This window comes from Ochotona curzoniae, unplaced genomic scaffold, assembly GCF_017591425.1.
Source record: "Ochotona curzoniae isolate NIBS_2020 unplaced genomic scaffold, NIBS_Ocur_1.0 contig_66, whole genome shotgun sequence".
Classification (NCBI taxonomy): Eukaryota; Metazoa; Chordata; class Mammalia; order Lagomorpha; family Ochotonidae; genus Ochotona; species Ochotona curzoniae.
The window spans coordinates 12214663-12235989 of record NW_024466512.1 but is presented as its reverse complement, the minus strand read 5'-3'; the positions used below and the strand labels follow the sequence as shown (position 1 = coordinate 12235989).

The 21327-nt window shown below is 41.3% G+C and overlaps 1 protein-coding gene across 2 annotated transcripts in view; it reads right to left on the bottom strand.

The window, feature by feature from the left end:
* CCDC186 (coiled-coil domain containing 186) overlaps nucleotides 1-21327 on the bottom strand; it is a 47206-nt gene that overhangs the window by 17815 nt on the left and 8064 nt on the right. The window contains exons 2-6 of one of the 2 annotated variants that reach the window (XM_040992073.1): nucleotides 19885-19889; nucleotides 19589-19596; nucleotides 11165-11860; nucleotides 7859-7985; nucleotides 4284-4412 (exon numbers count right to left, since the gene is read on the bottom strand). In XM_040992073.1, the coding sequence (XP_040848007.1) occupies nucleotides 4284-4412; nucleotides 7859-7985; nucleotides 11165-11826 (918 nt within the window). In that variant the 5' untranslated portion in view covers nucleotides 11827-11860; nucleotides 19589-19596; nucleotides 19885-19889. Of the gene's footprint in view, nucleotides 1-4283; nucleotides 4413-7858; nucleotides 7986-11164; nucleotides 11861-19588; nucleotides 19597-19884; nucleotides 19890-21158; nucleotides 21291-21327 lie in introns of those variants that run through there. The other variant, XM_040992072.1, reaches the window with a different exon arrangement.

Below are 21327 nucleotides of genomic sequence, written 5' to 3'. Positions count from 1 at the left end.
AATTCTTGAATCATCAGTTTGTGTATCATATGTTTTCTGTCAAGAGCTCAAAGGCATGGCAGACATTTTCTAAAACTGATAACCAATTCAAATCACCAAAGGATCCACATACCAATTAATGATCATTTCATTTTCTATTTATGAAAAGTTTTGTGAAATATTTCACAGCTGCTCCTAATTGAATTATTTGCTTATTTAAAATTTTCTATTAGTAAAGCTAATACTCCATATTCTGAAATTTCCTATAATGAATAAATTTGCACCGTATTAGTAGTAGCTTGTATTATAGCCTGTATTAATAATCTGGCCCATCATGTAATAAAAAATATTTTAAGATTGGACAACTTGTACATTTTATTTGCTTCATAATTCTGGTGGCTGGAGGGTCCAGTCCAGTACAGGAATTGTGGCAGAGTCCCTAGATGCTTCATAACATGGTGGAAAGGGAAATAGCTACACACAAAAATAGCCACGCAGGCAGGACAGCATCCCTTTATAACAGTCCCCTGTCATAAGAACTCATCGCTCCAGACCAGCAGTAACCCTATCCAAGATGGCTCCATCTGCGCCATCATCTTTCAGAAGACCCTGTCTCCAGAGGCTCCACCAGCTCTCAACACCACACCAAGAACTGGGGGACATGCTCAAAATCCATGCACGCTTCTTCTTCTAAGGAATAATTTGTAAATATGACAGAACACAGAATGTTTCACAAAAAACAGAACCCCAAACTTCATAGTATGGATACCTGTATCCACACTGCATCCAGTGTCTCCTGTATCCCACATTGTATCCAGGTGTATCCTGTACCCTGGTGTCCCTGTATCCCATACTGGAGGGCTTGGTTTGAGTTCTGCTACCCTACTTCAGATACAGTTTCCAGCTAATGAGCACCCTGAGAAGCAGGTGACGGCTCAAGTACTTGGGTCTCTGCTGCCCATATGGGAGACTCAGACTGAGTTCTGGGTTTCTGGTTTAGCCTGTTCCAGCCTGACTGATGCAAGCATTCAGGGAGCCGACCAGCCGTTTTAAGATCTCTTTCCATCCTTCTCTGACTTTAAATAAGAGACAATCAAAAGATATGGAGAATGTGGGAAAAACTCTCACACTCTGAAACAACTGATAAAAACACTGTACGATGTTCTAGTACTGCAGATAAACCCATCTAGTCAACAGAATGCCACAAATAGACATTTTAAAAATACTCAATTGGAATTTACTGGATTAATGATGTCATAGACATGTAAGGACTTGACAATGTACTTGTAGACAAGAACTAAGAAACTAGTCCTCAAATCTCCTAACAGAACCAGTTGGTTTAAAATAAGTAACTGAACTGAGAAAAGGTTAATTAACGGTCCAATGTAAGTTTCAAGAGAAATGTGGGCTCTTGGTAATCTATTAAGTCTGAGAACACACAGAATATATCAAGACTTTTGCCAAGAGCTTACCAGCCAGTGAGAAAAGATATAAACAGACACTAACATAATACAATAAACTCTAGTGGATCGATGCACAAAAGTCCTTTGAGAACATAAAAATACATTCTGTGGAATTGGCAGGAAGGGTAAATGGTGCTAAACTCTGGCTAGGAATCATAAGAATACAAGGAGTCAAAGAACGGAAATAAACATTATATGCCAACACTTGAAGGCAGGTAACAGCACAATCCATTTTATGGGTATCAAGTTATTTTCCAGGGTTTGACTCTGGAGTTCCAAGTGGGCAGTAAATAGTCACAAAAACAGGAAAATGTAGAGTCTAGATTTTAATAGGAAAAAATTCTCACATCATGCTAACCAGTTCAAAATTTATCCTACAGACAACTGGAAGTTAACGATGGGTTTATAAATGAAAGCCTTTTATTACACATTTTAACCCAGTGACAACATGAAAGCACTAGAGTTGAGAGATGGGAAGCAGAAAAACTAGAAAAAAGGATAGAATAGACAAAGTGAATTATGATGAATATCTGTATCAAGTAACAGCCCTGTCCCTGCGAGACATGCCTGAGACAGAGCAATTCTTAGCTGTGTTTGTGCAAAGCTCACTCCTCAGGTCCTCTAACTGCATCTATCTCAAAGGGTTTTTGGGAGTATTCAACAAGATAACACAACAATTGTTATTTAAACTATTGTAGAAAGTCCATTTGCAACAGATAAAGAAAAGGTATCACTTATTGTCTGAGCAATTTAAGATGCTTATCACTAACGTAGATGACATAAAAAGCATGAATTGGAACTGGCGTGATGGGGAATATCCAGCTGCTAGCACCAATATTTCATCTGCGTGCCAGTCCTGGCTGCTCCACTTCCAATCCAGCTCTCTGCTTTAGAGCCTGGGGAAGCAGCAGAGGAGAGCCCAAGGACTTGGCCCCAAGTGGGAGATCAGGCGAAAGATCCTGGTCCCTAGCTTTGGATCAGCTCTAGCCATTACAGCCATTTGGGAAGAGAAGCAGCAGTGAAAGACCTTTCTCTTTGTCTCTCCTCCCCTATCTGCAGAATCTGCCTTCCAAACAAAAATAAACAAATCTTTTTTAAAAAGAAATAAAGCATGAATCAGCTAAACAACAGAATTTGATAACTTGGTAAAACTGAAATAAAAGGTAAGTAGTCCCACTTTTGAATCATGGCAGTGAAGAACCTCAGCGTTTTCTGCTCTGGTGATTTCTGCCTGCTTGCTTGGCTGAGGAGCTGTGTGAACTCCAGGCCTGACAGTCTCCGTGACGCCTGGCAGGTATGCAGGCAGAGCACTCCTAGCAAGGGAGACCCCTGGTGTGCTTGTTAGATAAGACTTGCTCGCTACTCCATAACCCACCAATTTGTACCATCTGAAAGTTGCTTGCTTCAAACCCATCTGCCAAAATGCTCTTTTTAAAAAGTAAACAGTTATCCCCCTTTATCTCAGATACATGAAGGACACAATATGGAAATAAGTCTTACCCACTTTCCTGTAGCCCTTGAATCTTTTTACCCTAACTAACTAGGCAAACATTGTCAAAAATATAATTTAAAAAATGGATAAAGTTAAAACAAAAAAAAAGTAAACAGTTAAACTGACCAATCATGACCGTACAGTTGTGTGGAATTGGCCTGAAATGTATAAAAGCCCTGTGCTGTCCAACCTCGCCCCTTTTTCCTGCCCCTTCATCTGGCCCTTCTTCTGCTACTGCTGCTGCCACCGCGGTGGCTACTGCTGCTCCCCCAGTCCCGCTGGGCTGGGGTGGTGGCTGGGAGCCAAGGCAGGTCTGAATAAACCACCCTTGAGTTTTCACTGACTTCAGACTCCTGATGATTTTCCTGGGATCTCAAAATCTGGCCACAACAGCAAATAATTCCTCATTCATTGCAATGCACCAAAACTTTAGATGAAATGCAATAAATACCTTTTAATGTACATTTCAGTTCACAAGAAAGAATGACAAACTCCCCAGGGTTGAAAAAAAAAAAAAAAACAAAATAACTAAAACAAGGAAGAAAATTCCGAATGACATACCAGATACAACCTTACAGCCTTGTAGACATTTTTTAAGTTCCAGGCGATGAAAGGGCACAAATGGGGCTTTTCCCATCAAGATCCCAAGGATTTATAAAAAGCTTTATTCTCCTACTTTCGAGGTTCTATTCCTTCCAGCTATCTGAGAGATGAAACTTGGAAGTCTTGAGTCAGAAAATGAAACTGAGGACGTGGCCAGTGTGTATGTATGAACATACGAGAATTTACTAGGTTTGATTACTCTAGGGAAAAGGTGTTCCATTTACTCTTCTTTCATCTTCTCTACAAATTTAGAATTCTAAAGAAGTTGAAATGAAAAGTTAGGGAGGAAAAAGAATGAAGATCTATAAATAATTAAAAGGAACAGTCTCCAAAATCTAGTTTCATAATATTCTCCTCTCAGGTTGTTGTAAAGATTAAAGAAGTTGCCACCTGTGATGCAGACAGAGGCCCTCACCACAGAACGCAGGTTCCAGGTTCCAGGCTACGTCATCAGAACATCAACAAGTAGCTAGGGGATGAGAAACGAGCTATGAAGAGATTGGAGGCAAGAGAAGGAGAACCAAAGAGAAACAGGGATCTCCACCCCAACATACTTTCTTTTCCTCCCGATATTTTTCCTAATTTGTTCATTTTTAAAATAACTGACATATATTCCTTTAGTTAATTTTCACATAAATTACTACTATGTCCCTAAAGTCTATAATGGCCTACCAGTGAAATTCATTCTAATAATTGAGAAGGAGCCACTGCAGTGTCAGGCTGATGACAATGATGTAGAAAGATACCTGTTCCATCCGCTGGGCCATCTCTTTGTGTAACTGCTGAATTGCATTTTTAGCTGCGACATCTTGAGCTATCAGTTTATCTCTGGAAGCTTTGACTTCTTTAGTAAGTTCCTCTATTCTTGATTCCAACTGTAAAGAAAAGTATTTCCTGGTTATTTATAAGGATACCAAACAGGTAAAAAAAAAAAAACCTAAGTAAATACAATGCAAAGAAACCAAGAATATACTCACACACTAACCATGAATACACCTCACTGAATAACCACTTTTGTAACGTATGGAATTAAGTCAGTACAAACCTAAAGACACTTGGTAAGTTAAGGGGTATAGGTAAGCTCTTGCTGTACCCACTCATTAAGGAGCAGAGACAGAGACTGAAAGATCTTGAAAGATATTTAAATGTAACATTAGAATACATTCACTTGATAGAAAAGTAAGCAGTAGAGAAAGAACAGAAGAACAAAAGCTGAGACATGTAGAAAACAAAAAGCAAAATGGCAGACATGAATCCAACTGTCAATACCAGTAAATCAAAAACAGATTTAATAATAATAGTAGAAAAAAGTAGAAAATGACAGAATAGGTTCCAAGAATGTCCTCTCTATAGGAATCATTTTAGATTCAAAGATACAAACAGGATGGAAATATAGCATCAAATAAAAATCAGCAATCCTAAGCAAGCGGAAGTGCCTACACTCATGACAGAACAGGCCAAGACAAACTGTTACTAGGGCAGGGCTGACACTGAGGAGCAGTGGGTTAAGCTATTGCCTGCAACACCAGCAGACCATATCATAGCGCCAGTTGGAATCCCAGCTGGTCTCCCCACTTCCCACCCAAATTCCAGCTCAGAAGCCTGGGAAGGCAAAAGATGACCACATCTCATGGTCCAGTATTTGAATAAACCAAAAATTTCCCTCTCTGTCAGTCAGCGTTTTAAATAAACAAACAGATCTTTAAAATAAAGCATTATTTTAAAGTCAACACTGTGGTGCAGTGTGTGAAGCCACCATCTGTAATGCCAGCAGATCAGAGTTCCTGTGTAAGTCCTGGCTGCTCTGTTTCAAAATAGCTCCTTGCCACTGTGCCTGGGAATGCGTGGATGACAGCTCAGGTACTCACAGCCCTGCCATTTGTGCGGGAGAACTGAAACGCCGCCGGGGTTTGGCTCTACCCAGGCCTGACAGCGGCGACCATTTAGTAAGTGAACCTGACGATGGAGCAAAGAGCGCAGACCAGTAACTGCATGTCAACGTGAGGACTCTGGAAAAGGAGCCCACTGAAGAAATGAATGAAACAGGAAAAGAAAAAAGAAATAGCTGACAAAAATTAAGAGATGGTTTGCTGAAAATAGCAAAACAATCCTTTAGCTACACTGAGAAAAAGACTCAAACAACTAAAAATCAAAATGAAACAAACATTACAAGCAAACTTCCATAAAGCAAAATGACAATGAATAGCATGAACAATTTCACTGAGATGAAAAGGACAATTTCCAGACATAAAATATCAAAACTTGCTTAAGAAGAAATACAAGATGTTAATAAATGTATAAGGAGATTAAGTAGTAACAACACCCTCTACTCACAAAAACCTACTCACAAAAAAAACCCAATATTTAAAACCAATTTATTTACCAAGAAATATTTAATACCAATTCTTCATGAACTCCTACCCACATGAAAGGAACAGCTTCAAATTTATTGAAATATACCAAAGAGAAATGAAACAGCGTATGTCCATACAAAAGGTTGCCCACAAGTGTGCATAGAAACATGCCTCATAAGACTCAGCTAACGGACATCCTAATGTCCCCTCGTCACCTGCTGGAAGGATGGACACAATGCTGTGAGGCAGAGAGGGATACCTCAGCCACTAGGAAGGGTGAGATAACGACACATGCTACAACCCAAGTAAAACATTAAAACATTAGTAAGTGTAAAAACAGGATTTCATTTATGTGAAAAAAACAAGTGAATATAAAGAAAGTCTGTTAGCTATTTCCCCAGAGTTAGTAGGATGGAATCAACAGTGACTACTAGTGAGCATAGAATTTTTTAGAGTTTTTTCCTAGGGTGATAAAATGCCCCAGAATGATGGTGAAAGCTGCACAAGTAGCCATCACTCACCTGAGCACCTGACATGAATAACTGCATGTGAAGGATATCAATAAAGCTATGAAAAGTTACCAAAGCATTAGCTTGAAGTACACTTGTACTAACTGCCCTAACAAAATTACTTACAATCAAATCAACCAATAAGAATATAAACCACATTTATATTTTGTGGTAGTCACAATTTAAAAGGTAAGACAGTTTATAAAACTCAGTGGATCACAAATATTATTTCAACACATCAAAATATTTTAATACATAATCAATAGTTTATAAAACTCAATAGATCACAAATATCATTTCAACACATCAACAAATATTATTTCAGTATACAATCAACAGCAAAGCCTTTTATTTTAGTACTAAGTCTTGTAAGATTAGGTGTGTATTTTCCACTTACAGGAAGTCAATTTAGCCTTGCTACCTTTCAAGTATTCGAATTACATGAAATTGGGTTCCTATCCTAGACAGTGCACACCCAGGGATAAAATTCAAGAAAATTCTGCTAGGCAAGCTTTCTGTTTAGAATTGTAATTCTCAAAGTGCCAGCAAAAACCAAACCAAAACAAAAAAGTGAATTCAATTTTCTATAAATAAGGTACAACCACTGGATCACCTAGGGAAAGGAGAGGTCTGGTTCTATGTCTTTTGTTCATGAAATTTCTGGTCATTAGCAGTGACAAGACCATCACAACCTGAGTCAGGGCTCCTTCACACTTAAGATTCATTTACATGTAATGGCACTAGAGTACACAAAAATCAGAATTAAATACTACACATAAAACATGATGAATATGGCTACCTTTCAATTATGTAAATGTACATTAAATACACAGAAGCACAAGCGAGGGAAATTTTGGGTTAATTTCTTGTTATTGTCAATTGTTTAGTGTTAGCTTCACTACATCCATCTCCGGGAAAGGAGAGACCTAGGGGAGCAGTGTCGAGGGGGAGCAGTTCAGCTCCGGGACCTGCCTCAGCAGCAGCGCCTGGTCCAAGCATCGGAATTCATGAAAATCAAGACAGAAAGGACAAGCTAGGGAAGACAGGCTGCAGGCACAGGGCCAAACAGGAAAGCCACTTTCATAGCACGTGTGCAAAAACACCGAGAACAGAACCATTCTACACGGTCAACTTACAAATATTCTAAGGCCAGACTTTAAAGTGTCTGTTGCTTCTTCTTTCAGCTGGTAGAACCAGTCTGACTGTGAAATCAAAGTGTTTTTGCTATTCTGAACATAATAGAATATGTTCTATTATAATGTATCAGAAGTCACGTATACCATAAAATATAAATGTATAAAGTGAAAATATGTCAGGCTACAATTTCCAGTTAGTAAAAGAGAAATACTAAGAAATCCTCTAAATTTACATATGATTTATCTCACAAACTTCAAAGCACACCATTTTTCAGGAATACAATCTCATTTTCAAAGTCTTTAAAGAGCTCCGTTTTTTTACCTGCTTAATTGTGCTCATATGCTGCTTCTCTGTCTCTGTTCTTTTTTTTAATTCTTCCCTGAGATTGTCTTTTTCTGAGCAAATGTCTACGATGAGCTCCTGGTGCTTCTTATTTTCTTTAATTAACCTAAATACAAAGACAGTGAAATGTAATAGTGGAAATAAAATGAAATGTGATTAGGGTGTAGAAATCTGTGATTATAATAAATTAACATTTCTAAACAATAACCCTTGTCTTTTTTTAAAAGATTCATTTATTTTTATTGGAAAGGCAGATTAAAAGAAAGATCTTCCATCTGCTGTTTCACTCTCCAAATGCCGCCAACAGCCAGAACTGATCTGACCTGAAGCCAGGAGCCAGGAGCTTTTTCCAGATCTCCCACATGGGTGCAGGGTCCCAAGGCTTTGGGCTGTCCTCAACTGCTTTCCCAGGTCACAAGCTGAGAAAGGATGGGAAAAGAGCAGCCAGGACGTGAACTGGCACCCATATGGGATCCCAAGACTTGTAAGGTGGAGGATTAGCCACATCCTTAACAGTTCCTTTTCAGTGATAACGTGACATTTTCAAAACAATCTCGGGCCAATCAGACTGTATTTTTTTCTGAAAAATTTTGTGTATTTCAAGTCAAGAAATAAATAATCAAGTAAGGAAAACTGCACCCCATTAAGCCTATAGGTTTCTTACCTCAGTTGTGCACTGCATGCCTTCAGCATTAGAACACTTTAAAGTAAGTGGTTCTCACCCAAGGGTTACTTAGGGAGTAAGGGCTGCAGTTGGCATCTAGTGGCAAAGGCCACTGAACACCCCATAGTGCCAGTGACAGGCCCAGCAATAACACATTACCTGGCTCAAAAAATGCTAAAGTGGAAAAAATCTTATTCTAGATTGAGAATATTTGAATGATATTCAAACCTACAATAGTCAGTATAAAACAAAAAGCACAAGAAGTAATTTCTTCTCTTTTTACAACAATGAAATGACCTGCCAAGTATTCAGAAACTGAAGATGCTACCTTAAATGTTAACATCTTAACAGCTAGTATCCTGGGATTATTAATAGCAATAGCTTTTCCCTAACAGTTACTACACACTGTTTCCTTGATTAAGTGCACTATTCACTTAATATTCAAAGTAAGTCTATGAGATTATCATGACTTCTGCTTTATGAATTTTGAAAAAGCAAAGGGGCTAGGATGGTGATATAACAGGTTACGCTGCTGGCTGCACGCTGACATTCTATATGGATGCCAGTTCTCAATCCGGTTGCTCTGCTGATCCAGTTCCTTGTTAATGCTCCTGGGAAAGCAGCAGAAAATGACCTGAGACCGGCACAAGGCTCCTGACTCCTGGCTCTGGACTGGCCCAGATGTGGCCATTACAGTCATTCAGGGAGTGAATCACCAACGAAGTATCTCTGTGTCATCTATCTGTTTTTCAAATGAACAAAATAAACCATAATTTTTTTAAAGCACAACTAATGCCTAGAACTAGTTCTAGGTCACCCTGCTAACAAGTGATAGAATTGAGTTTTGAGTCCAAGTCAAATTGCCAGGCCTATCTACTTGGAAAGGGACTCATTCATTGAACAGATGCTTACTGAGGGTTACTACACACCTTCTATGTCATATAGAGGGTATATGTTAGCCAGCAGCCCCTGCTTCCAGGCTTACATTGTAAGGGAGAAAACAGACATTTAAAAACTATATGTGCATACAGTAAGTCCTATTATGACAGAGCAGTGCAAGTGGACAGCGACAAGCTGAAATCTTAGGACAGATAAACATTATCTCTCAGGGAGGTGACAGCTGAGCACAAGAATGCAGTGAGGAAGCCATCACACAAACGCCTGTGAAGATGCCAAAATTAAACACAACTTTATTTAGGCCATTTATACTAGTTTCATTTAGATCACTTCTATGCTTAAAGTGTACACTGCTACAAGAAAACTACTTGACAAAGGAAATTAAGCAACAGCTCCAAACTCCCCATCCCCAGCTGCTGCACCAACCTTACTATTCTGTTTAGAGAGAGTTTGACTAGTCTTGATATCTCATCTAAGTGAAACCACTTAATTCACCTTTTGTGATGGGCTTATTGAACACAGTGGTCTCTGGTTTCATGTATGTACTATGTCTGCGAATTGCCTCCCTTTTTAAAGCTGAATAATACTACACTGTATATGTAAGTATGTACCACATATTATTTATTTAGTCATCTGTCAGTGGCTCTCCATGTTTCTTCTCTTTGGGCTGTTGTAGATCCTATTCTTACAAACAGGTATGCACAAATATCTCTTCAAGATCCTTGTTAATCCTACCCTAAAACGAATGCCAACCACTCCTTGTACCCTTACTGGAACACTACAACAGACTGAACAAACCATACGCTTCAAATGAATGAATCACTGGTGTTCCTACTGAGGTTGCTTTTTAGGGACCCCCTCATATTCCTGCTGCTTGGGTGCCTTTCTTTCACACCTTGCCCTTGAACTTTTTCGGGCGCCCCTTCCTACTTCTCAGACCTTGTGACTCTACACGTTAGTTAATGCTAATAATAGCAGCAAACACCTATACGCAGTTAATTATGTGCCTGGCACATTACATAAACTAGCCCACAGACTCGTCAACACCTTGATGAAGTGGGTGTTGTTGTTAATACTATCCCAATCCGGTAGATGAGTTCCCTGCGGTAGAGATCAGACTGACTTGTGGTTCAAGGTCACATGCCAGTGATAGCTATAATCTCTCTGGCTTTAGCAGTCTTACAAATGCAGTTACAGAAATGCACTAGTCACAACTTGTTAAACTTCTTTAGAAACCACCAAAACAGTAAAAGCCGGATTTTTTGTTGTTGCGCGGCAGAGTTGATAAACACAAATCTGGAGTCTGGACTTGGAACCTACCCCACTGGCTCCCATCAACCTTGTCGAGTCAGATTCCACATCTGCATCCAAGTGAGGGGACAATACTTTCCTGGGGGACCTGCCTGGGCATTATACAATCACCAGATATGCTTATCTTAAATCTAGGTTAATCTTTTGTTATACACATACTTTCATTTCAGATAAAATGCTTTGTTGATTCAGATCTCCTCTAAAACAACTCATCTTTTTCCTTCTGCCTTCATTTAATTTTCCATAAAGAAAGCTACCTTTCATTTTACTGAAATTTTCACAAATCCATCTATTTCCAAACGATTTTGTGTTTACAGAGCCATTTCACTATTTTTTCTTAGCTTTACTGAGATCAAAGTGACAAAATTGTATACATTCATTCTTAAAGGAATAAAAACCAAAACAAAACTTACTTTTTAATGGTATACTCCTGCTGCAAATATTTATCTTGTACACACTTGTCAAACAGCACTAACGCATGTTCTCCTTTATTCATCCCATTTGGCACTCGGTGTTCCTGCGCAAACTCCGTAGATAAGAGTTCAGACTCTATTTCTTCCAGCAAATCTTCTGAAGCTGAAACAGTCTTTATTTGTGAAATAAGTTTCTTGGTGCAGTCTGTATCGTAAGGACTTTCTGAGTAAGTCTTTTCTTTAGCAGCTTCTGTAAACGTAGATGATTGTAATTCTGCCAATATTTGTGTGACAGCCTGCTCTGTTTCACTTGTTTTTGAAACTAGCTTTGCAAAGTCTCCACTAGGAAAATCAGCCATTTGTTCAGAATTTTCAGGGCAAATGTCTCTGTTAGTACAAGAAGCCTCACCTCCATCAGGATCCAGAATAGCATTGTCCCGTGCTTCAAGTTGACTATTGCGTTCATTAGACTGACATAACGTGTTATCACAGTTTAATGCTAATACTTTGGACTCATCTTCTAATTTACAGCTTCCATCACCAGAAAATGAGATGCATGAACCTTCCTTTAACTCAGATGTTTCCCCAATATTTTTCTCAGAGGAAATGGAGGTTATATGCTCTGTCTCCGACATGCTGGTTGGTACCAATTCACTTTGCATGTCTTTAAATCTGTTTCTGATCTTCGTTTTACATCTGAAAAAGTGAAACATCAAAATTAAAACAATTTTAAACCATACATTTGATTATCTGCACACAGCAGTCCACTATGTGGAATAACCAAGACCACTTCATAGTCTTTTCTAGTAAAAGAAAAAACTGACCAGTCAACCCACGTAGGCTGCAACCAGGTGGGCTACTGCAAAGTCCCACTGCCTTTTCTCCACTGCACAAAAGTCCACTTTTACCAGCAAAATAAATCATCTCATGAAATATTAGGCAAGAATAGTATAATTAACTGCAAGGTTAGAGTCAAAAAATGATCTAAATTCCTTCAGTTCTCTAAAGGGAAAAATGGCCTCAAGAAATTTCTAAGAAAATAGTGGAGAAAGAAGACAGCAATGAAACCACTAGAAGAGAAATCACAAACCAAGGGAAAAAACAACAATGCCCAATGGGCCAGTGCTGCTTGCGACACCCGCACTGCCGTCCCGTTATTTGAGTGCTGCTTTGAATCCAACTGCTCCAATTCCAGTCCAATTTCCTACTATGTGCCTAAAGGAAGCCAGCACAGGAAGACCCAAGCACTTGGCCACTGCCACTCACATGAGCTCAGGTTGGATGTAGTTCCTGGCTTTGACTTGATCACTGCAGCCACTAGGGCAATACTGACAGAAGATTGGCTGACTGATCTGTGTGTGTGTGTGTGTGTGTGTGTGTGTGTGTGTGTGTGTGTATGCGTTACTCTGCCTTTCAAATAAGTTTTTAAACACATTAATAAAAATTTACTGTGAAGATAAACAAAACAATAATAACACATAGCTACCAATAACCCAGAGACCTAGATGTGAGCTGAAAGGAAGCCATGGCATGAGAAATCCTGGCTATAAGGTATTATTTTTCTTATCCAGGCAGTAACCATGGTGATTTTTAAACAGACTCCTCAGCAGTAAATAAATGTTCAATACAAATCAAATGGAGCCCATAGGCACTAAATCAATAAAACAAATAATTTAATTTTACCAAGTTAGAGCATATTTTTATAATGTTTATGAAAGTTATTATCCAAGCTATATGATAAAAATTATTGAACTTCAAATATTACTGGTGTGGGTACAAGGCAGCTAGGCTATTGGTATCCACATCAGAGAGCCTGTGTTCCATATTAGTTGCAGCTCTGGATCAGGTTTCCTAGTAATGCACACCCTGGCAGGTAGCTAAGCTCGTCCAGGTCACTGCGCTCCTGTTACAGGCAGATCTGGATCGATTGCCTCACTCCAGGATCTGGCCCAGCTCACCCCAACCACAACTACTGTGGGCACCTGGGCATGCTCTTTCTCCATCTGTCTCTACTTCTCAAATCAGTTTTGAAACAAACCAAAATTATCTTTAGATAAATATAAAGTCTCCCAAAACTCTTTATGAAAAGCAATAATCAATTTTTGCCAAGTCTCAACAAACATGGAAGAGTAGCAGAAGACAACACAAGTGCTTAAGCCCTTGACACCCTAGGGAGACCTGGAAGAAGCTCCTGGCTCTTGACTTTGGCCTAACTCTGGTCATTACAGTCACATTGAAGACTTGGCTTCCAGCAGATGGAAGATATCTTTCTCCTCCTCTCTGTCTTTTCTCTTTGTAATTCTGACTTTCAAATAACTAAATATTTTAAAAAACAACTCTACCACTCTGCATTTACCACTTCTCAAGTAGGATGCTATTTCTTATCTAAACAAGCACTCTTTATTATCCTTGAACTTACAAAAAGTTAATTCAAGCAGAATGCAAACACCTTAAATCTGGCAACAAAATAGTAATGACACATAAATCTAAAGAATATTTCCTTTGCTACAATTTACCCTCATTTCTGCAAATGTTTAGGAGTTCTCGATGAAGGTGTGACTCAGTGGATTTACACAATGACCTAGGGACCAACACTTAGCGGGTAGGGAAAGGTTTGTAAGACTTCCCATGTTTTGCAAAATAGTGCAAAACAAAAATCAGCCTCACATACCACTGGATATTCAACTATGTATAAGAACTGTTTTAGATTCTAAACTTAAAATCTAATCATTTACACACTATCCTCCTGTAATTTGAGAAATTTAACTTGAGACTAAATTTAATCTCAAAAGTACTTTCTATACAGTTTCTCAGAAATACTCAAGCCCTTCACAAGTGTCACCAAGTGAGCTGCCATCTGGTAAACCACTGAGCTTACAGACGTGGCTTCCCAACGCTCAAAGGAACAAAGCCAGAGGAGAGGAGTCCACAGAGACCTGTGTATTCACACAACAAGCCACGAGAGCAGACCGAGTCACCACACAACTGTGGAGAAGGACATGATGAGTGGAGTCCTCCCACAGGTCTCCAGTTCGCAGTGCTGGTGTAGACCAATCTGCACGCTTCGATGGCTTCCAAAGGTTTTTCCTTTGGTAGTAGTCGCAGAGAGAGGCAGTCGTCGCAGGGGGAGGCAGTCATCAAAGCTACTGAGAATGGATTGGCCTGGTAGCAGACCAATGGAAGGAGTGTGTAAAAGTAGGTATTTGCTTACAAGACACTTTTAAAGAATGTACAAATCAAAGGCATCTTCAAAATATACAATATATATTGCTTTAAAACAAATCACACAGTGGGTAGAACGTATGGCACAGCAGCTGAGACACTGCATATGCTGGACTCCTGACTATTGCCTCCTGTTAGTGCATGCCCTAAGAAACACAAGTGAAGGCTCCTGTCCTTGGGCTGCCGCACCCTGACGTCCTGGATTACACTCTGCCACTGGCCTTTGGCGCATGGGGAGAGTGAACCAGCAAATGAGTGCTCTCAGACACGCACATTCGTTTTTTTTTTTTTTCCAATTTATTACGATGCATTATGTGATACAGCTTTGTGGGTACTGGAATTCCCCCCCTCCTCCCCCAATCCTCCGCCCATGGTGGATTCCTCCACTTTGTTGAGTATCCACAGTTCAAGTTCAGTTTAGATTCCTTCCCTGTGAGCCTATACCTAGCATAGAGTCCAGCATCTCATCGTCCAGATAAGTTCAACAGCTTCCTGGGGAGACCCTCTCTGGTCCAAAGTTAGAGCCAACAAAGTAAAATCCCAGTCAGTTACAAGCCCAAACATAACATCAGCAACAATATATAATTTTGTAGAACTAATTGACATAGTATTGAGTAAGCAAGTTCTTAACCACATCCTGTGACTACTTCGATGACATTTCAACAATTGAGGTGCGAAACAGTTTAGGAGGGGTGTGCAGAGAAATTCTCAATGCCTTGCTGAGGAGTGCTTATTCTTCGTGTCCTCCCTGGTGTGTATGAGTTTATGCTCATCAGGCTTTTCTTTTTGTTCTCTGCCTATCTATTCTAACTTGTGTGTGTGTTTGGAGGGGGGGCTCTGGAGCAACCCCAATGGTCATTGCAGAGAGGGTGAGGACCCAAAGCTGGAACCAAGCAAGGGCTAGAGAAAGCTCCTCTCCCCAATTCCGAAGGAGGTTTACTGTTCTGGTTCTGAGGACCACTCAGCGTTCCTGTCTGTTGTTCCAATGGCCCTCGGTCCCAAGATGAAGGCTCGGGCTTCTTCCATCCCATATGGTAGGTCCAGGGGGGGGAGGGGGGAATGTCCTCTGAGTTCTCGGCCTCCAAAGGCATTCCAGTTCCCAGTGGTCTCTTTGGCAGTTGGGATGCAGTCCTTGGTGTCCGTACTGTCAGTCCTTGGTGGGGATCCGGGAGTCTCCAGGGTTGGGACACAAGCCTCCTCCTGTTCACCTGCACCACTCTGGGTGCCTCCCCTGCCCTGTGCATCACATGCACATACTTAAAAAGACATCAGCAAGGTTTTTAAACCTTTCAGCAACTTTAAAATGAGGAGAAATATTTCATTTGAAATAGAAAATTCTTTTACATTCAAGCAATTTCATCTTGCAGAGTTGTTTCTCACACAGCACTGCAGCTCCTTAGCTGTAGGCAACTGGTCAAGAAACATTTGTAGCTTGCCTGAAATGGCAACCACGATCTAACTTGCATTTCATTTCTTATTGAGCCACTCACATTTCTACAAAATTACTTCCTTATAAGAGGCATATAAATGAAAACATCATTTTAATTGCTTTTTAAGTCTTGCCCTTGTGTTTCCACTATCTGGCATTATAAACAAAAACTTAGGCTTATTCAATAAGTTGCAAATACAAGCAAAAAATCCAATTCAGATAACTGGTAACAGGTTATTAAATAAACAACTGTCATACAAAAATATCGGGTCAGAAATATATTTCCAAAATCGATATCCATTCACCAAATATGTCCTCAGGTCCGCAGACACTGACCAGGTGTTGAGAACACTGTCATAAATTAAAACAGCCTGCACAATGAGACCTGCGAAAGGTAGGTTATTACACTCTGCCCATAAACTTAAACACTGCTTTTTCTTCTTGGTTTTAAGATTTATTCATTCACTTACAGGTAGTGCTATGGAGAGGGAGGGCAGAGGCAGAGAGTGAAGCTCCCCACCACTGGTTCACTCCATAAATGACCACAATGGCCGGGGTCGGGTGGGGCCTAACCAAAGCCAGGTGCTTCCTGCGAGTCTCCCAGGTGATCACGGGAGCCCAAGCACTAGAACCACCTTCTGCTGCTTTCCGAGTCCTGTTAGCATGGAGCTGATCAGAAATATCAGCTCCCATAGGGGATCCTGGCAGCAGCTTAACCTACTACACCATAGCACTGGCCCAAGCATCAGAAATTACTACACATTTATTTTAATGCTACAGCATCTTAATTTTTAGCTTTGCCAGTATTCAACAGAAAGATTCAGAACAGGTGTTTCGATATGGCAGTTGCTGCTGGGGACACCTGCAATTTTTAATGCCCATTGTGGTGGGTCAGCAAGACCAAGTTATTATGTGCCTGACACCCATCTGAGAGACTCAGATTGAGTTCTGGGCTTCAAGCTTTAGCCTGCGAGCATTTGGGAATTCAACCAGCAAATGGAAGATCTCTCTCCCAGTCTTTCAAATCAAATCAAATCAATGTTAAAAAACAATAAAGACCCTTAGTGTGGCATAAACATTACCTACAGCAAACTACAAATTTAAAAATTATAAACTATACTACTGAAAACCCATAGAATTGCAGGTATATAATTCTCAAATATCCATTTAGGTCCATTTAGCTAGACCAGTTGAGTATGCAAGATCATTGCTGTTCAATGTAATAGTTTACTATCCAGTGTAGAAATGATAGCTTCCCAGCCTTGCAGCTAAGCTCAGAGCTGCACTGCAGAAAGGGAGCACTTCCCAGGGCTGCTGTACTGGTGACCGGCTCCCTGCTCACGTGCCTGGGACAGCAGCCATCCAGCAGCATCACGACTGCCATGAGTTCCTGGTACTCATGGGAGAGGGAGACCTGAGTGGAATTCAGGCTCCTGGCTTCACTGTCCATCCCCAGCCAGAGGGTTATTCAGGGAGCAAACCAGCAGATGGAAAATCTATTTGTCTCTATCATTTTAACTCTTTCAAATAAGTAAAATCTTGAAAGAAAATAGAAATATGTTATAGACTTTCTACTTATTTCCCTAACTATACTTTGAACAAAGCATAGACAAAAAAATAACTGGCCTTTCTGACCCGTTCTAACAAAATTCTGATACAATTAAACGTCTTAGGCAAAAGCAGAATCAATAAAGTATCCACAGAGTACATTACTATCTTCTCACAACTTCCACACACACAAACTTCAAAAGCCATTTTCCTGAGTAAACCTTTCCAAAAATAAAACAATGAAAAAGAATCTGTGTAAGAAACATGAACACCTTCCTTCACACAACGAAAATACTTGACGCCAAAATTTCATATAGGCATTTGTATAGATCAAATTTTACGTTTTGAAAGATAAAACGATAACTGTAGAGTAGCTCAACAATACAGAAGAAATCATTTTCAATAGATAGCAATCACATTTGGGCAAAATGCAACTTCAATGCTCACAAGCTGAGAGTCCTTTAACAGAAACAGCCCCAGAATGAAAACCCTGTCTACCAGCTCACTGACAAGTCCCTCTGAAGATCAAGGTCAATTATCCCTGTTGGGTGTAGTTAGCTTTGTACTATGACTTGCACATGATGGATTTTATGGTTTGTGCGTTATATCACTCACAAAGACGCTAATTAAAAACAACAGCAACAACAAAAAGGACAAGCAATAAATGCAGCAACATCCAAGACCACCACCAAAATAGTGACAGGATAACAACAGAAGTTATGGTCTACCTAGAATCCACATCATAATCATATCATAAAATTTTAGCATGTTATTATTAATATGTATACCTCATACAATTTTATATAATTTTTAAAATATCAGAGAAAGTCAATAAGGAAATCTGAACGTGAAGTAATTTGCACAGATGATCTTAACATCTGAATCTAAGAAAACATTAGTATTTTAAAATTTTTTTCTCCAATATCCAGTAATTAAAAGGAAAAAAATGCTAACCTATATAGTTTGTTTTTCAAAAATAAAATGCCCATTCAAAATTAAACATGTGTAAGTATGCTTAAAGAATTTTCATGTTTAAACCTTGAAGAAACATTTAGTTTAGGTTTATTTTTGGTATTACGAAGTAAACAAAATTTATTCATTAGCACTCATTAGACTAACAGTTCATATATTCTAACAGTTACCAGACCCTGTGCAATGGCTCAGTGGCTAAAATTTTGCCTTGCACATGCCATATGGACACTGGTTTGTATCCCAGCTGCTCCACTTCCCATCCAGCTCTCAGTTTGTGGGGTGGGAAAGCCGTCAAGGATGACCTAAAGCCTTGGGACCCCATATCTGTGTTGGAGACCTGAAAGAAGCTCCTAGCTCCTAGTCTCAGATCAGCTCAGCTGTGGCCGTTGTGGCCACTTGGAGTGAACCAGCAGACAGAGGATCTTTCCATCTCTCCTTTGTGTAGATCTGTTCTTCCAATAAAATTATTAATAAACCTTTTTAAAATAAGCTTTTAAGATTAGTTTTTTATTTATTTATTACTGGAAAGGCAGAGACACAAAGAGAAGGAGAGACAGAAAGATCTTCCATTCCCTGGTTCACTCCCCAAGTGGCTGCAATGGCCAGAGTGAGCTGATTTGAAACCAGGAGCCAGGAGCTTCTTCCGGGTCCCATGCAAGTGCAGGGTTTCAGGGCTTTGGGCCATTCCCTACTGCTTTCCCATGCCAGAAGCAGGGAGCCAGATGGGAAGTGGAGCATCTGGGACATGAATCATCAATATGGGATCCAGGCACATGCAAGGTGAGGATTTAGCCACTAGGCTATTGCGCCAGTCCCAAAAAATAAATAAAACTTTTTTAAAAAGTTACTAAGAAGCATACTCAGCCCAATCAATAGTACGCTGAGGCTACTTTGTCTTTCACCCTTCACCCCAGTATCTTTTTTTCAAGATTGACTTATTTCAAGGCATGGTGACAGAGAGTGGGAGGGGAAGAAAAGCAGAGGGATCCAGACAGGCAAATGGATAAATAGATCCATCAAGCTTCTAACCACTGTGTCATTGCTCAAACGCTTACAATAGCCAAAGCTAGGAATCTGGAACTCCATCCTGGTCTTCCATATGGGTGACAGGCACCCAAGCACCTGGGCCACCCTCTACTGCCTTCCCATGCCCATTAGCAGGAAGCTGGAACAGAAGGGGTTCCTATATGGGGTGGTGGCCAAATGCCAGAATGCCTGCCCCTCCTTTTGTTTATACTTTACCCACATAACACTTTTCAATCTCAGTAGTTGAGAAAGTTCAAAGGAGAAGCTTGAAAGAATCCACAAAGGTCAACTGCTGCAGCGATGTGTAAGCAGCAGATGACTGCTGAATCTCAAGGGAAGGGCTCGGCCCTCAGAGCCAAGCACTGCACCACCTCTCCTCTCCTCCACACACAGGACCGTGCAAGGAGTGCAGCTCCCCGGACAGCATCAAAGGGCAGCTCTGCGGAGTGCCTGCTGCGTGTGTTACACCCAGGTCACTCCTCTGGGTTAGGCAATCATAAGCCTGATGCCAGCGACCCTCCACGGAATCTCCACGGTTGAAAGAATACTGAAGTTGACGTGCACTCATTCTGAACTACATGAGGCTTTGGAACTAAGAAACGCACTCTGCGTCTCAGAGGCTGTCCAGCAATTGTTTAGGGAAGAGGAGTTTTAATTCTCAGTATTTCGGGATCGGCAAGTTCCACACTAGTTTCCATGAATCCGAAGAATATGAAAGGACTAAGAGAGAAGCAACTGGGCCGGTCGTCCCTGCATTTCGTGTCACGCCAGACAAAGAGAAGCAGCTGCCGTGTGCCGAGGGGCCGAGGGGCCGAGGGGCCGAGGGGCCGAGGAGCCTTGTGCTTTAGACGCAAAGTTCAGATTGTCGACCAATGGTCCTTCAAGATAAACACCAAAGGGTTCTTAGTAGCTTACAGCCACACCCACTGAGTACCTGAACACTTCATCTACTGGTTTTCCTAAGTGAATACCGACACATCTGCACTGATTCAGTGCATGTCTTCCTTAGAAACACACTTGACTTACTTTTCAGGAAAGAAAAAAAAAAAAAACTGGGTGCAAAGAAACACATCACCCATGTGAAGCAAACTGCGAAGTACCCGGGACCGCACTGCATATATTTGCTATGCTCTGATTGCTAGAGGTAACAAGACTAGCAACGTCGAACCAGCAAGGTTCTAATGCAGACGCTGCGACTGTAAACCCGGCCCTCTCGGCCCCATGCGAAACCAAGACGTGACTATCACCCAAAGTTGTCAAGTTGTTCACAGCAGAGCGGCCATCGCACCTGCACTGTGTTAGGGGCACGTGTGTTAGGGGGCTGCACCATTTTACACTCGGATGGAGTCACGTTCGGAATCCCTTCGCTCCCAACCTAGCTTTATGAATTACCTTGCCGTCCTTGAAAGAAAAGCAGCATCCAAATACAACAGCGTCCCCCTCTTCCGCAACTCCACAAAGAACCATTTCTAGCAACTTAAACAGTCACAAGGAAGGGCAGGGGTCGAGAAAGGGCTAGCAAGTCGCCACAACGACCAACACACACAAACAGCGTGGACACGACAGGCGAAACAGCCGACCGAAACCCATGTCAGATCCCCCAGCAGCTCGCGCCGGCAGCCCAGCTCAGCCAATCCGGCCGCTCGTGACCCACGGCCTCCAGGAGCCCCCCGACTCGCCCCGGTCGCCCCGTTGCCGGGGAGGGGAGGACAGGGGCTGCGAGCCCGGCTCCCCGCGACAGCGGCCAGCAGGGAGGCCGCCCCGTCCGCCGCGGGCGGGCGCCCCTCAGGCACTCACCCGTTTTCCAAGACTCAGGCCGCACCCAAACGAGGCCGCTGGCGCCGCGGCGCAGGAACCGACTTCTCCATAGCGGGGCAGGAGGGGAGGAGCGGCGGAGAGCGCGAAGGGGAACAGGGCGGACACCTCGCTCGGGGGACCACCGCTTCCACGAGCCCCCGCCGGGCTG